The sequence below is a fragment of the Oculina patagonica genome, chromosome 6 (assembly GCF_052425735.1).
Source record: "Oculina patagonica isolate OP01 chromosome 6, crgOcupat, whole genome shotgun sequence".
NCBI classification, from domain to species: domain Eukaryota; kingdom Metazoa; phylum Cnidaria; class Anthozoa; order Scleractinia; family Oculinidae; genus Oculina; species Oculina patagonica.
The window spans coordinates 28182501-28199858 of NC_135763.1; the positions used below are offsets into that span (position 1 = coordinate 28182501).

The 17358-nt window shown below is 39.8% G+C and overlaps 1 protein-coding gene and 1 pseudogene across 1 annotated transcript; both read right to left on the reverse strand.

The window, feature by feature from the left end:
• The window catches only part of LOC144657986 (uncharacterized), a 522126-nt pseudogene that overhangs the window by 125812 nt on the left and 378956 nt on the right, over nucleotides 1-17358 (reverse strand).
• LOC144658179 (cholesterol 24-hydroxylase-like) lies at nucleotides 773-16935 on the reverse strand. Its single transcript, XM_078518536.1, has 15 exons — nucleotides 16757-16935; nucleotides 15500-15577; nucleotides 14747-14828; nucleotides 11666-11739; nucleotides 11368-11454; nucleotides 10916-11054; nucleotides 8142-8258; nucleotides 7242-7398; nucleotides 6715-6777; nucleotides 6172-6244; nucleotides 4448-4532; nucleotides 3694-3804; nucleotides 3304-3398; nucleotides 2860-2926; nucleotides 773-2370 (listed from the first exon to the last, which is right to left on the reverse strand). Exons 1-15 carry the CDS (start codon nucleotides 16885-16887, stop codon nucleotides 2230-2232), a joined length of 1500 nt encoding a protein of 499 aa, XP_078374662.1. The 5' UTR covers nucleotides 16888-16935; the 3' UTR covers nucleotides 773-2229.

Sequence of the window (17358 nt, forward strand, 5' to 3'; positions counted from 1 at the left end):
TAAAAACTTTGGAGTCTGTGGGCGAAACTCCAGATGACCATTTAAATGAAAGCTACATGTTTCGATACATGCCTACTGTTCGATTACGTGCTTCTATTAGAAGTTTAGCGTCGATCATTTAAAGAGTTTAATTTATCTTTAACAACACACGTTTAGCGCTCCATGTACAGTTAAAAGCAAGGTTGAGGTTATCTTTAAACTTCAGACGAATACTGGTCTTTAATTGGGGTAATAGGTCGACATATTTTTAAACAGGCCATTTATTTGGATGAAAACCAATCAGGCCTAAATTAAAGTCGGCTCACTAAAGTACTTTGAAGTCATTGAATGGTAGAAATAGGATGAAAAAAGGATGAATCGGACAAAGTTTTCACTTATCATGTTTAATTACCGAAATCTAGTGGACGAGACTTCTTGTGTATTAAATACTGCAAAAATGTCTATTGTTCCCTCGTTATGTAGTCATCAGTCATACACTGAATGTTTTAACTATACAGACGTCATTAAAATATAAACCTTTTAAGCTAATTAAGAAGATAAGAAAATTAAAGTCTACAAAAATAGACTTAATAAACCCCTATCCGTATGAAACAAGCAAGACCTTTATTTTATCTATTTCCCCTCCTTTATTGCTGGTCATAACGATAAGTTAATACACCCGGGTGATCTAAAATCACATCTGGTAACCTGCGCTATGATGCAGCGATTGATCAAGAAATGCAAGAAAAAAGCGAAATATTCGTTTAAATGAATGAATAAATGAATAAACGAATGGATGAATGAAAAACTTTATTACAGTGTCAAAACCACATAGCTAGGGAAGATTCCCTTACTTTATATTTTGGCCAATAATTCTTTCTGCTCAGTCAAGAAATCACAATTACGTTGACCACGCCCTAAAACCGAACAAACATTTGACGCTGAAGATTGTGCTTTATAAAAGCGTCTCAAGTATGGAGACATACTAGAAAATTCTCCAAAGGTAGAAGTTTCCCTTGGAGCAATCCGACAGCTGCTACAGGAAGTGGCCTCGAGAAATTTTTTTTTTAAAAAAGACCTGTGTTAGTGAAAATTAAAGTTTCTCGTAGTAAAAAGTGTTTTTTTTTTTCTAAATTGAAGAGCATTGGAACGTTATCCCATAATGCAACGCGATAAAGGAGCTGCACGCATTTTCACGGGTCACATGACCTAGCATTTGCCAATGTCAGTCGGGTTGCCGTGAGAGAGTTGCCTTCAAAAAAAAAAAAAAAAAAAAACTACTCGATCTCCTCTTTGAGCAAAACGTACCTGAGGTGTGAAGTGACCTCGTTAATATTATAATACGACCAACCACAACCCAGACTTTAGGTACATCCGAAGAAAATATCTTACAACAGGAGCCCATCAAGTTGATGGGCTCCGCTTACAATTGCTAACATTAAGCACTGTTACCGGAAGTTTAAATGATTCGTTGCGTGATCATACAAAAAATAGCTAATAATGAAAAGTACTTACATCTAATGAAAAGTACTTATGGCTAATGCTGGCTTAGTGTTTTTCTTTTTCTTTTTACTCGTATTAAGCTCATATAAACAAATTTTGGTTCTGTCACTAAATGGAACTGTTTTTTTCTTCTCTCTCTTTTTTTTCCCTTTTTTCTAAATTACTATTCATACATACTGAGCTACAGTGTACCTTATAATGTACAACCTAGTCAAAGCAATTTATTTTTTTGTGACTACTCAGCTTGTTTAGTTTATTTCTATTCTGGGTAGTTTTTTGCCAATTTTAGTTAATTTATTTTTTGCTATAGTTATTTCTATTTATTTTTTGCATAATAAAATGGTGTTGTTGTTGTTGTTGTTGCTAGCGCTGCTGCTGCTGTTGTTAAGTTTGAATGATTCGTTGCGTGACCATACAAAAAATAGCTAATAATGAACATTACTGGCACGTTTGAGAACTTCTTTCAACGTGCCAGTAATGTTCAATATAAGCTATTTTTTTTGTATGGTCACGCAACGAATGAACATTACTGGCACGTTGAAAGAAGTTCTCAAACACATTTGGCAACTGCCCCTAACTTAACTTAGCTGCAAAAAAGACTACGTGCTCTTGCCTGCCCTATCTTTATCTGGGCTCCTGTCTTTATTTATTTTCTCAGTCTATCTTTGGTTTCCTCTACGTCTACTTTATTCTTTGTGCTATTAAATATTTTAAAAACGCGCTCAATCTTATTGGCCCGTGACGTTTTTAACGCCGTTTAGTCAAGGTACACATCACGCCATCCTTGGGTCGAAGCGTGACTCTTTCAAGAACCTTGCGTGACTGACCAGGAACCAGAGAAAACTTGAACGTCTGAAGAAAGCGTGACAATAAAACTTTGGCCTCGATCTAGTAAAAGGAAAATAGAAAGAAAACAAAGATTAAAAAAACCCAACTGAAAAAATTGTTCATTGTAACCAGTGGTGAAGGGGGAAGCTACGAGAGAAAAGTATCTTATCAAGGAACACTGTATTTCAAGAACATCTCTTTAAACCTATAGAACCTCGCCTCTTTTCCTTCAACAAAATGTCAATCGAACTTTTTGTCAGTTAGTAGTGAGTGCGTATTGAACGTGTTAACTCAAGTGGATGCAGTTTATTTTACAAAAACGCCAGTACTACATTTCAAGATGGCGATTAAGAAGAAAGGCACAAGCTCAACATGTTTTATTGAAAACAAGGCCCATAAAAATTAACAAATTAATAAATAAAAAAGTTTTTTTTTTTTAGTTTTAATTAACACTATCCTAGCTACTCATTAACTATTTTAACTCTGGTTATAATTCTTCATACCGCGCTAGAGAACCTCCCAAAAGTTGGAATAAGGAATTTGAATTACCTGCGCAAAGTTTTGTCCGATGCAGTTGCGTGGTCCAAGAGAAAACGGAAAGGTAGTATAATGAGACCTGAAAACCGACAATAAAAATAAGCAAAATATTATGTGAGTTTTGAAATCAGTTTGGACGATGTTGAAGATGCTAACGAAAGAGTTTTGATCCACTGGTCTCGCAATTCGTTCCACGCAACGATCGAAGGTAGTGTATCACATAGCAGAGCAGTTAGTATCAGTTAGCAGAACAGTGCTAAATACTCTGGGACTATAAAGTGATTTATTATTTATTTTAAAGGAATGAAAAGGTATTCAAATCCGTAGATCTGATTTTCACTTTTGCATGAAGAACACAGCTTGTACTACAATACGAAACGGTTTTCCAAACTCAAACGACGCGTATTTCTTCCCACAGCATATTGTTACCTTGTGTAAGACACTAATCAAGTGTACCTCTTCACGAGTTCTTCATCGTCAAATCTGTAAGGGTTAAACTCCTCTGGGTTGGTCCAATACTCAGGGGAGTGACTGCTTACAAACGTGCTCACCTGCAAATTAATAAAATAAAGCAATAAATCTATCGATTCGTTCTATTTTCGCAATCATGATGGCAACGCGATGGAGGTGACCAGATTCCGGGTCAATATTTTAAACCAAAAGTCACACTCATAACACAGGGTCTACATGTAAAATAGCGGATCATCTATGATGTAAGTATGATAAAATGTAACCTCCGCTAAGAATTCGCAAGAGATTCCAGTGTAATTCCGGCGCGTCAAAGTATTTTTTTTTAACACGAAGGTTTTAAAGAAACAAACAAACATCTGCGATAAAATTATGTACCATAATGGCTGTATTGGCTGGTATTTTGTATCCTCCTATTTCTTGATCCTTTTCACTCGTCCGTAAAGTCCCAGCTCCAGGGGGATGCAGCCGTAATGTTTCCTTTATTACCTAATACAACAAGAGAAAATCTCATCGTTTATTAAACGGCTACAAATGGAGCTTGATATGAACTTACCCAGAGTAAGTTGCTCCCAACATTGAGCTTCAAAACTTAGTTTGTAAACAGCATTGTGCTATGAAGATATCGAATCTGAAATCTCCAAAAAAATTGAGTTCTAGCCTTTTGCAACTACCTCAATCACTTGTGTTGGCATTTGTGACTATAAATCTTCCACATGCTTACCGCGACCTTAACTAAAACGGGCTTTTCGAAACCAAGTGAGAGGAACCACCAACTACCCAGATCATAAAAAGAACAAAAGCTGTCATAAAATATTTTGGAACACGAGGGTAACGTAGAAACGAAAAATGCAAAACGTAGAAAGGAAAGAAGGCGAGAGATTTCTACATTTCTCTCGCGGCTACGTACATATATGACATCTCGTGGACGACATGTTACCCTGGGTACCAGAGGATTTTTCTCGCGCGCGGTGGGTTACTCTTCGGCGTCCGAAGGCGCGGGTCACAATAGAGACATGACCGACACCGGAAACCGCGCAAGAAAAACCTCTGGCACCCAGGGTAACGACATGTACACTTTAACATTTTTTTCTCTAGTTCTTTGAACGACAACACTAAAGAGACTTATTACCAGTCCTAGCTGATGCAGTTTAGCCAGGTCATCAAATTCAACATTCTGTTTCTCGCCCAGCACATCAAACACTTCACCAACCAAACTACAAGAGAAGCAAGAAACAGATGGATGAGATTTTTTCGGTAAGAAACGGTTCCGTATTTTACAGTTTGCCTTCTACTATTAATTTTTTATAGAGCAGAACTCTCTATCAGCCGTAAGCTACAGAGCGGTTTTCATGTGAGTGTCGTAAATCCAATCCAAAGCACTTATATTAGCCATGTTCAAAACGAGCAGGGGACTGGGTACGAATATTCAATATCGATTGCACTGAAAAACCGGGCCTGTCATCTGAAAGAGCATCCAAAAATTAGTAACTCAACCAAATTTATTTGAGAGTTATTGGTTTAAACGCAAAGGCATGGAACTCTTTTAAACATCGTTAAAAAAAGAGAGCTTAGTATGGCTGGATGGACAGCTGTCCCCGCCCTCCAATCCATACTGCTCTCTTATTTTAGCAATTTCTAAAAGTGAACCATACCTATGCGTTTAAACCAATAACTCTCAAATTTGGTTGAGTTACTAATTTTTGGATGCTCTTTCAGATGACGGGCCCAGTTTTTCAGTGCAATCGATATTGAATATTCGTACCCAGTCCCCTGCTCGTTTTGAACATGGCTAATGGCCAAGCACAAGAACCAGTGAGAACAACAGGCAAACATGTGCACATGTAACACGGGAAACGCAAAACGCGGGAAAAAGGCCAACTGCAAGCCGCGATCCACCATACCGAAAAAGATGGCGATTGGTACATCAGATTAACCTTAAATTCCTAGCGCGTGAAAACGACTTAAACGCTCACAAAAACTCACAGAAAAGTTGTACAAACTTCAAACCCTGCATGAACAATGTTGCAGAAACGTCTCTGTGCTATTGGCTGTGTTAGGTTTATCTTTTTCCGTTGATAATAAGAACAAAAGTTCCAAAAACTGCGTGGCACTAATAAATAAATAAATACATGTAAATAAAAGTGAAATGAAATTGGTAATTAAGTGCCAAAATGGATTTTTTTAAAAACCAGACGTTTCGGGCAATAGCCCTTCTTCGGTGGTAAACGTCGCCAAAGAAAACGCGACGCGACGTTTATCATCCAAGAAGGGCTGTTGCCAGAAACGTCTGGTTATTATAAAAAAAACAAATTTGGCACTTAATCACCAATTTCATTTCACTTTTATCTTTTTCCGTACAGTGGATTTGTTTTGATCTTGCATTTGATTGGTTGAGTAAGTGGCGCGAGTTTCTTTTTACCAATCACAGAGCGTATTGAAGCAAAACCAATGCAATTTCGAATTAGAGCGGTTTTCACTTGAGTGTAGAAAGTTAATTGCGTTTGCTTTGGTTTTGCATTGCTACGCTTAGTGATTGGCTTAAAAATCTCGCGCCACTTTCTCAGCCAATCAGAACTAAAACCAAAACCAATCGTGACTCGCTCGCGCACGTTTTCCCGCGCTTCGTGCCGGCTACATGTATTTGCTTCGAGTTTCGATTGGTTCACTGGATTGTCTGTGTCGTTTGTGATTGGCCAGAGTAATTACTTTGGTTTTGGTTTTACGACACTCAATTGAAAACTGCTCTACTTTCAGTTCGACACTCAAGTACAGTACAGAGCGGAGAATAAAGCATCACAGAAATAATTAAAAATTAATATCGTTTTTTTCAGAAACAGGTCTAATCAAACTCACCTTTCCACTATCTCAGGATGATCTCCAAGCTCAAGAACACAAAAGGACAACATACTGGCTGTAGTCTCGTGACCTGAAACAAAACACGTGACTTCTGTAAAGCGCGGGAAAAAACAAAAACGTCTAACTGGTGAAAAGCGAGCGAAAATAAAATAAAAACCACCTGACGAAAAAGTGCGGGAAAAGTAAGAATGTGTAACTTGTGTGGAAAAAGTGCGGGGAAAAGAAAGAATGTGTAACCCGTGTAAAAAAGTGCGGGGAAAAGAAAGAATGTGTAACCCGTGTAAAAAAGGGTGAGAAAAGGGGGAGCAAGTACCCAGTGTTAACCGTGGGAAAAGCTGTAAAATAAAGCCAAAAGCTCGGAAAAAGGTTAAATAAAAATAGCGTTAAAGCGCGGAAAAAGGTAAACATGTGTTGCTCGCGTCAAGAAACGAGGAAAAAAAGAAAACAAGTGACCAGCGTCTGAAAGGCTACCACCTACCAAATATATGTTTTACGCGTAAGGACAATCAATTGACTCACAACTGAAGAAACGTGTCTCACCAGCAATAAAAAAAGTGATAAAATCATCCAACATGTCTTCTATTTCAACGTTTGGATCTGTCTCTGAAGAAAAAAAGAAAAATCGTAATTCTCATGAACAAACGCAAACAAACTAGCAAACACTCAAACAATACACTCATAACTTAACCCACAACCAAAGCTGCGCTTTATGAAAACTAATGAGATTTTTTCACGTTATTTTACTTGAAGTAGTTGCCCATGACCACAAGTACAATAAATTGGAATGGACGTTGTTAAGATTGTTGTTGAGGTTATGCAGGGTTAATCTCTAAAAAACCAAGTTTCTAGATTTTGAGACATTAGAAAATTAGACCGCCTAACATTTAAACTGCACTTTTTCACTTCTTTGGGTGCTGAACTTCTAAAACATATCTTCAAATTAAAAAATATCTTTTTTCTCAAAATAATATATATTTGTTGGTTGCTCTAACGCAATTTAAAAATGCATATCATTTATTTTCTCTACTTTTTATGAAATAAGTATGTGGACTTAAAAACTTGCAAACCTTGTTGTAGAATAATGTGTTGTAATATGTCATCTGGGACCTGTACTCCTCTCTTCATTGCATTCTTTCTTACTTCAATAACTTTCCTTCCTGTTTCACGCAAGAACTGAACAGCTTTGGTGACACGTCGTTGAAAAGGGTACTGGAAAACATTCCACTGCAAAAAAATCAAAAGAACATGCGAGGATTTTTGAGGATAAACAAAGATCCTTAAAAGATTCACACGAGGGACACAGCTCTCTGCACACATTGCGTTCCTACAATGTTAGATAAAAACAATCAAAATAGCTAGTACCAAGGCTAGGCTTGGCTAGTACCATAGCCATGTAATCTATTAACTAGATTTAGCCAAGCCTAAAAGCAGAGCTCCCCGGTTACTGTTACCTTGCCTTTTTGTAAATCCGAATTTACTGACTGGCCGTTGACTTGTGCCCGCAATCCAATGCAAACACTAAATTGGTCAGCGGTAAACTTAAAAAAAATATGGTATTCGACCTCGATGAGTTCTGAATCTGAGCCCAAGATATGGTCATGTGATACTCGTCAGCAGATACCTTGTTTTCACAGCTGTCAATAATTGACCATAACATGGATGTCCAATAATAAAGATGTAAGCTGACATTTTAACTTATTTCTGGAGTATGGCCGCCATGTTGGGGCGATGTACGTATGTTGTACAGCGCACCCAGCCGCAAACCATGTTGCTAGCCATGTTGACCATGAAAACCAAAAGCATGGTTCTGCTAATTTTCTATGGGTATGGGGCTCTGCTCTGCGGCCCTTCTGGCCGCTGGGAGCTCCGCTATGATCCATAATACCAAATAGTTGTAATTACAGTAAGTAGTTGGTAAGAAATCTTGGAAGCCTGTGACACACAGGAAGGAAAGACTGTCACTATACCTTGTGGAATGGTTGTTCAAAGTTTGCAACATCTGCTCCATGAAAACTCAAAGAGACTGCTTCAGTAAATTTGGTGTCCTTTCCACTGATAATATCCATGTCCATTCCAAAGGCGACCTGTTACAATAGATAAAAAAAAACACACCAAGCCCATTATTAATTTTACAAACAGTGATAACACACAACACAACAAGACGTACAGCATGGTACAATTTGACTTGGTCCATAAGCTACTTCATATGAAATAATACAGAGTCCTGTTTCTTTAATTGTTTGGTACTATATATACCATCACAGCTCCCCCATGCACTCGGATGGGGGGAAGGTGAATAAGTCAGATTTTGACGGATTTGGCCTTAAAACATGCCTGAATTACTATTTTTTCGATACATTGAGCAGATCCACGGATCTTGAAAATACAGCAGATCGCGGATTAGCTGAGAATTTTGGCGCGGATTCCAGACTCTTCATGTCAGGACGGCTCTGATCGTGGATACTAGAGCAGAAGCAGGTGCTGGCTAAAGTAACCAAACCCTCTGATTGGATCAACAGCATGGTGAAAATTCGAAAACCTTCAGGCAAATTGCGGATATGTATTGATCCCAAGGACCTCAACCAGGTCCTGGAGCGTTCTCACTACCCTATGCCCACTATCGAAGAGGTGCTGCCACGCCTATCAAATGCCAAGGTGTTTTCAGTCTTCGACGCAAAGGATGGCTTCTGGCAAGTGAAGCTCCAAGAAGAAAGCAGCTACCTTACAACCTTCTGGACCCCCTTTGGCCGATTCCGCTGGCTGCGAATGCCGTTTGGTATATCTACAGCTCCCGAAGAGTTCCAGAGGCGGCAGCACGAGGTACTGGAAGGTCTGCCTGGAGTGGAAGTGATTGCTGATGATATTCTGGTCTATGGATCAGGAGATACCAAAGAGCAAGCAGACCTAGATCACGACCGCAACTTAATTGGTGTGCTGGAAAGAGCTCAACTGTGTAACCTGAAGCTAAACAAGCAGAAACTGAAACTGCGCTTGACTGAGGTGCCCTATATGGGACACTTGCTCACCTCCGATGGCCTTCGCCCTGATCCTCAGAAAGTACAAGCGGTTATCGACATGCTAAAACCGGATGGAATAAAAGCCTTACAGCGTTTCCTCGGCTTCGTCAATCATTTATCCAAGTTTCTGCCTCACATTTCAGGCATATGTGAGCCACTTCGCCGTCTTACTGACAAAGACAGTGGGTGATGTTGGCAATCACAGCATGATGAAGCCATGGAAAGTATCAAAAAGTTAGTGACGACCCAGCCTATACTCCGGTACTACGATGTCAAAGAAGAGGTGACCATTCAATGTGACGCCAGTGAAGTTGGCCTTGGGGCAGCACTGCTTCAGAAAGGACAGCCAGTGGCTTTCGCCTCAAGGTCGTTGTCAAGCACCGAACGCCGCTACGCCCAGATAGAGAAAGAGCGCTTGGCCATAGTATTCTCATGTGAGCGCTTCGACCAGTACCTTCATGGCAGAGTGAGTGTTAATGTAAACACAGATCATAAGCCACTGGAAATCATCTTTAGGAAGTCTCTGCTCACTGCACCCCGACGACTACAACGCATGTTGCTGCGCTTGCAGAAATACAATTTGAATGTGACTTACAAAAGAGGCAAAGAAATGTATTTAGCCGATACACTCTCCAGGGCAGCTCCCCCACAGATGCCGGCAAGTGACGCTACATGTACACCTGGTGACCAGATTTTCAACATCTGTGGGCAGACCGAAACATCAACCGTCCATTGTTAAAAGTAGTGAAACTATACCACAGAAAGTATTCGAGTAATGCAGATTCGGATTTAAATGAAAAAAGTGGCGGATTTACGGGATTTGGGAAAAAAAAATAGCTCAGATCGGTGGATTTGCATACCCCTATTCACTCCTTTTTTACTTGCATGATCACCTTCATTTAATTTGCAGAGTAGTAATATAAAAAAAACTAAATTTTCACAGTGCTCAACATTAAGGCAAGCAACCATTAAAAATGTACCAAAAATGAACAACTTGTGTTTGCCCAAATGGGCTGGGACTCACCTGTCGGGGTGAGTGGGCACAATGCAGTGCTACCTTAATTAAGATTGATTTCAGTGTGCACATAACTTTATGTGCGTAAAAGGGCATGTATTTTACTGGCTTAATGTGCACAAAAATAGACCGTCTATCCGAGGATTCATACCATTGAAACACTTTATTGTCTGACATTTTCTGACACGTGACAGACAATATATAGGCCTTATCACAGTTTTTGACAAGTAGACAAAGTGGGTAGAAATTACAGTGTTTGTATGGGAATCCGACGGCAAATATCTTTTACAGAAATTGGTAAGTTTGAAGGCTGGGCTAGAAAGCCTAGAAATGTCTATAATTTTCCCCCTGGATCACGTCAATCATGCGAAAAAAAATATATACAAACGTATGGGAAATTAAAAACGTCACTGAACACATATTAGCCCAGCTACGTCCTTCAAACTCAGCGAATACAAACTTTTGCCTAGTATCTTAACTTTACAATTCATAAGTTGTCCAGAATTCAAATATTTATGTAAAAGAGTATTTGTTGTCGGATTCCCATACAAACACTGTAATTTCTACCCACTTTGCCTACTCGTCAAAATGGCGTCAAAAACCTTGATAAGGCCTATGGTCAGTGTGTAGAAGAAATTTCTCAGCAATAATGACAAAACTTAAAATTTTATAGAATTTTATTTTTTATAAAAAACCCCTTCCCAGTTACCTTACAAATGACATCTAATGCAGCACGAGAAAACTGATCAAACATGCGAATTTCTGTTTTGCCATCAGCCATTGTACTCAGATGTTCGAGAAGAAGATTAGCAGTGGAGTTGAAGGAGCTCATAAGATCTTTAAGGCACCTGAAAAATGTTCCAAATTAAACAATTTTTGTTAAACCAAGACACACTGCCAATTTTATTTGGGACAAGGTGCATATTATTTTATTTATTTTTTATCTTGACATCTGAAGTGACTAAACCGAACATAATAAACCATGAACTTGTCAAATCTGCTCTGATTGGATTTAAAATCAATGCTAAAATTAGAAAAACTCAACTCAAAATTAAACTTATTTACTCTAGATTAAATGGAAAATGAAAGCATTGTGCACTTATCAGAATAGCTGGAAATTTGCTTGTGGTTTGCTTTTAATATTTTTAATTTACTGCTTACTTGCGATGAAAAGCTGGATTCAATATCATACGTCTTCTTTTCCAGTCCTCATAATCCATGTTTGTTGCCAATCCTTGGCCAAGGAATCTATTAACAAATTAACATGAAATGATCAATTACTAAGAACAGTAGGTGAAGATATGATATTCATGTGCTAAAAATGTAGAATTTAATAGTGCCATATATATATAGCAAGACATCTTCTTTAAATGCAATTAGCAGAAATGTGGCATCACCTATCTGTCTTGCTCTTAAAACAAACAAACAAACAAACAACACAAACACAAACTTAATGTACCTTTGCGCATATAGATAGCCTAGATTTGCATATGATAGGGGATGTTTTGGAAGATTCTTGAGTATTAGTGTGTCCTTTAAAATGAAAGGAAACATAGAATTAGTCAGACAGTATGCATTTTGACAAGATTATTACCTATTTACATTTCTGAGTTGAGCCCCTCCCATGATAAATCACTCCCTTGGGGACTCCCTTGTAAAAATTTTACCGCGATCGCGGCGCGATTGCCGCGATCGCGCCGCGAATGTCGCGATCGCGCCGCGACTGACGCGATCGCGCCGCGATTTGTTGTCATCGCGACGCGATCGTGCGTGACGCGATTGTAAATGAACGCGAACGCGCCGCGATAGTTGCGATCGCGCCGCGAATGTCGCGATCGCGCCGCGATTGCCGCGATAGTCGCGATCGCGGCGTGATGAGTGCGATCGCGGCGCGATTGATTACCACCGCACCGCGATTTGGGGGGCTGGAATAAATCTCGGGAAGTGTTCCCGGCGAGAACTCACTTCTCGATCACCGGGAGAAAGTCAATATGCTTTGAAACTCTCACAAATCATGCTGTAGTCGTAACGCAAATAATGACTTGTATTGATGAAATAAACTTTAAGTACTAATCAAAGTAGTTATAAAACTAGTTTGATTTAAAATGTCGAAAAACATTTTATTACGTGACGGTGAGCCGTGAGGACGTGATTCCCACGAGAAAAGTTTTATTTAGTTTTAGTCTAGACGAACTGGCGCGACAAAGCGGCGCGTGATAATGAGTAAAGATAAATTAAAAGATAAGAATTTTTATTTCTTAACAGTCCGTTTTTTAATCTTTTCAAACACTTTATTTCTTTCTTTTCTTATCTTTGAGGAACCTTAATACCTTTGAGCAATCCAATGACAAATTTCTGTCGGCCATTTTCTTCAAATGCAAATACAATCAGGATGCGCTGCAATTGCGTTTTTTGCATTGAAAAATCCTCTATATGGCATTTAATTTAATTGTGGCTCCGAAGAGGCTGTCAGAATGAGCTTTTTTTAGAGCTTTATATATTTACCTTCCCGTAGACCACGATCGTAGACCACACACATCGAAGTCCTTTCCCGCCTTTTGCCGCAAGGTGTCGTGAACTGAGCGTTACGATTGGCTGAGTTAGGTCACGTAGTGCATAGTACACGCAATCGCTACGCCATCCCAAGCAGGAAAGAAATTTTATTTCGAGAAAGTTGGTATGTTTTCTCTTCACAATCAGGACTGGAAAAATGTGTTCTTTTTTAGCTGCTTCTGTTAATAACAAGAGTTTAGAAGCGACCTAACTTGAGGGAAAAGGGTCTCTGTGAAAACTGCTAGAATTTGTTTTGTTAATTCGAGCGACAGTTTATTATAATTTCGCTTCGTCGCTTCGTCATGGACTTTGTTGACTGAACTACAGCTAAACTGTGAATATGAAAAAAAATGCAAAACTCGAACAGTGGAAAGAGGAAAACATTTTGACGGTAAGGACCATTCAATGCAAAGTTGTACCTGTTGATGCTTGGGACTTAAATGTTGTATTAAAAGCTTCGGGGAAAAGAAAGCGCATCTTCGACGGTTCGGCTTCTTCGCAGATGCGAGAGATAGTTCGCTCGTTTGGTGGATCACATCATTGCATCTTCTTTCGCTTGAGCACGAGTAAAAGGTTAGTTGTCGTTATGTATGTGTTGTTCACATTTTACAGAAGAACTGTTCACTTATTTGCTTGTAAACTAAATACTCAATCACGCTCTCCGGCTTTGCGAAATTTAATTGTGCTCGGCAGCGAAACTGGCCGTCTTTTTCTGTAAGCTTCTGTAAATAAATGATGTTGTTTCGATACAGTCTGTGTGTTTGTTTTGTCGGTATGCAAAACGCCAAGATAATTGTTTTTAAATTTACAGATTTAGGCGCGATCGCGGCGCGATTCAAGCCAAATCGCGGCGCGATTCCCGACCCATCGCGCCGCGATTCGAGAATCGCGGCGGCCAAAAACGCGGCGCGAATCGCGGCACGAATCGCGGCGCGATCGCGCCAATCGCGGCGGCCAAAAAACGCGCCGCGAACCGCGGCGCGATCGCGGTAAAATTTTTACAAGGGAGCTCCAGCAAAATTTTACAAAACTATACCCACAAGTCCATTCAAAAAATCTAGTCAAAATGAACATTCCAGGTTTTTTGCTAAAAATAGCAATGTACATATGCCCAGAAAATATCCGTATCCACTCCACAGAGGGTCACTGGAAATTAAAGGGAATGGGTGGGGAGGGGTGGGCTCTTGAAGCATAAATAAGAAATTAAAAGCTTGACAGGAATTTCCAGCAGGGTGGAGGGTCCAAACCCATAAAACACCTCCATGTGGGGAGTATTCATATTTACTTGGGCAACACAATGCTACTTTTACTGAGGCCCTGCCAGGGTAAATTCCGACAAGCGACATGGCCCAAAAAGTAGCGACAGCATACTAATGAAATTGCGACAAACGACAACCCTTATGGAAAAAACTTAAATTCCGACAAGGACAAGCAATTTTCCTTCAATTTAATTACCGACAGCGACACGAAGAGCGATAAAACAGCGACATGGCACATATTTAAATTTAGACAAGCGACACGGAAACCCCCCCTGGCAGGGCCTCTTTACTCATAAAAATTGACAATAATGTATTCTAACGGAGAACAGAAAGTGGAGCAATTTATTAAGTACTTGATCCTGACATAACAATTAAAATGTGCAGATGCAGAAAATTTCCATACCCTCCCTATGGAAGGCCACTGGAAATTCCGACAGGTTGGGGGGGGGGGGGGGTTCTCAAAATCCAAAAAAAATTTAAGAAAAGTATGGGGCAAAACTGGAATTTCCAGAGGGGTGGAGGAATTCAAACCAAAGAAGATATAGATATTTGTCTATGAAGTGCCTATGAAGTAAAATTAATTGCTGCTTATTTGAAAGGCTTTTCAAAAATTATAAAGAAGAATGATGTTTTCCTTTTTAAAATATCTTCTTTCATTTTAGAGATATTACTGTAACACACGAAAGTGCCGAAAGTTCAGTAATAATATTAATTTGAGTTTTTCATACCTTTACAATCTCTGAATCACCTATTATAATAAATGGCATGCTTGCAAACCAAACAAGCACAACCTTGCCATATTCCATATGCCTGTGAAAAACAACAGTTGTCTTCTGGTTATAAGGATGACTGCATTTATAATAGTCAGCAAATGAAGTGGGGCTGGATATAAATAAGGAATGCTGCCATCATAGCTACCAGTTAAATTTTTACCAATTTCTTAGCTAATTGTTTTAAATAACGCTGATCAATATTTTCAGACTTAAACAGAGCTGCCAATAATATAATTTGTTTTTGTTTGGGGGGAAGGGGGGAGGGGGCAGCTAATGGGTGGCTTGTACTTCTTGGATCTCATCTGTAGTTTCTACGGAATGTGGTTTCTTTTAGAAAAAACTAGGTGTGTTGGGGGGGGGGGGGTATGGGCGTCTGAACCTCCCGCTTCCCGTACCTTTTCCTCCCGCATCCTGTTCCTTTCCATAGTCTGTGGTTCCCTCCCATTTGTCCCATTTCTTTTGCAAAATATAAGGAAATGTTGCGACTTTTTTTTCAATTTCTCCCAGTTCAGTTCCTAACTGCAGTTTTGTGTATACCGGTATAACATATGCCAACTATCAATATTCTAATGTATCAATAAATAATGTAAAAATTAAATTTTAATAGTTCATGCAGACAACATTTAGCCAAGTATTGGAAACATTGTCACTGGCTAAAAAAAAATATTTTTTTATTAATACGGCAATATTAGCTCAGCAGCAACTTACCATTCCAGAAATTTGTGATGACTGTGAAGTCCATTACTGCGATGTGAAATTAATTCACTAATGTGGCCCATAAAAAAACTAAAAAATAAAAATTGAAGCAAAAAAATAGATAACAAGTTAAAATACTATATAATTTATTTGTATAATTAACTAACATGTTTTCTGGTGGCAGATTGGATGATTTTGTACACGGCATTGAAGCCCCTGAGACAACAAAGTGCCAAAGTGGACTGGTAAAATAAATGGGATTTTTGATTACGTCAGGGTTTGCTTTATCCTAGCCTTCGAATACAGCGTCCTCTTATCACTCCCCCCTCCCCACACACACACACTACATGTGAAAAGAGACCAGAGAAATGAGCGGCAGCAGTAGATACATGCTACACTGTAGTTTTATCCAGGTTCTGTTACTGTTAAGGAAGTTCTACTGGACTGAAGAAAATTGTTTGTTATGCTGGGTTCCACTGTAAGATATAACAAAATTAGACTAGGGTATACGTAAGTGATAAGGTGTTAGGGGGAGATGGTATTATGCACCTGTCAATGTTAAGCCCCAGGGTGGGAGGAGGGGCAGACCATGGGGAATTTGACATTTTCATGGAGGGCATAGTCACATTGCCATCCCTGGGCACCTAGTGAATGTCAAATTCCCATCCCTTCTGGGTTCTCATGGCCTTCCACGATAGCAGCCATGTCAAATTCCCAACCCAGGGTCAGCGCCCAAGTGTCTTTTATTTGTCAAAATCCAAAATCCCTCCCCAGGGTGAAGCTGGCTGAGTCAATTACCCGTGGGTAGCCCCTCCCCCCCACCCTGGGGCTTAACATTGACATGTGCATTGCTGATAAGGGATATGGTGTAGGGCAGGGCATTGGGGGGGGGGGAGTACTTAGGAAAATTAGAGGAGAAACCTGCCCCCTGATGGGGCATATTCTACTACAAGAGTCACTCATAGGCTTTAAGTACATGTAAAAAGATAACCCTGCTGCTTATGACGCTTATAAAGGGCGGATCGAAGGGAAATCAAATGAACAACAACAAAGTACAAGAGGGATGTCATTTGAATTGTTCAAAGAAGAAAACTACTGTACGACAACAGCTGACGTTTATAACAATATAAGTCTAATATAGTACAAAATAAACATTTACGAGAACCGTTACCACATGGTTTAATGGAACTGATTACCCCTGTGTATGATGTGCGCTAAAGGATGAAGAGGAGAGGTGCTGATGCAATTGAAATTGATGTAAACATTTACCTTGATATAGGCGGACTAGGAATATGGGCGAATTTACGCCTTGTGTAAGCCAGGTGCACCGCGAAAACACATACTAGAAGTAGCAATAGCACAATCAAGGCACCAATCACGTATAAAATCAGGTAAAACATTCTTGCTTTGTAGAAGGTTGAGCTGGTGCGTGGGGGCTCCAGCGAAGAATATTTCTACCGCGTGTAGATTGGAGGTCTGGAAACGAGAGTGTCAAAATGTCGCTTGGCGCGGGAAACTGAATGAAATGTTTTGACACCGGAAAAGGCAAGTTAGGGAAGGCCTTGTCGTTCTCGGATAATTGGCATAATTGTTGGTTTTACCGGAAATGGGTCTAGACCGTAGTAAAAAGTCTGCGTTCGAGCGCAGTGGCTCATCAGGACCTTTAGGCTGAAGCTTATCCCGGTTTCCGTAGCATGAAGCGATAAGGAGTATTTCTACTCCCCCCTGGACGAGATGCTAGTCCATCGAAGGGCTACCCCCAGCATTAAATTTGCGGTACCCATTTATACACCTGAGTGGAGAAAGACATTATGAGAGTCCAAGAACACAACGCAGTGACCCGGCCAGGGATCGAACCCTCGACCGCTCCG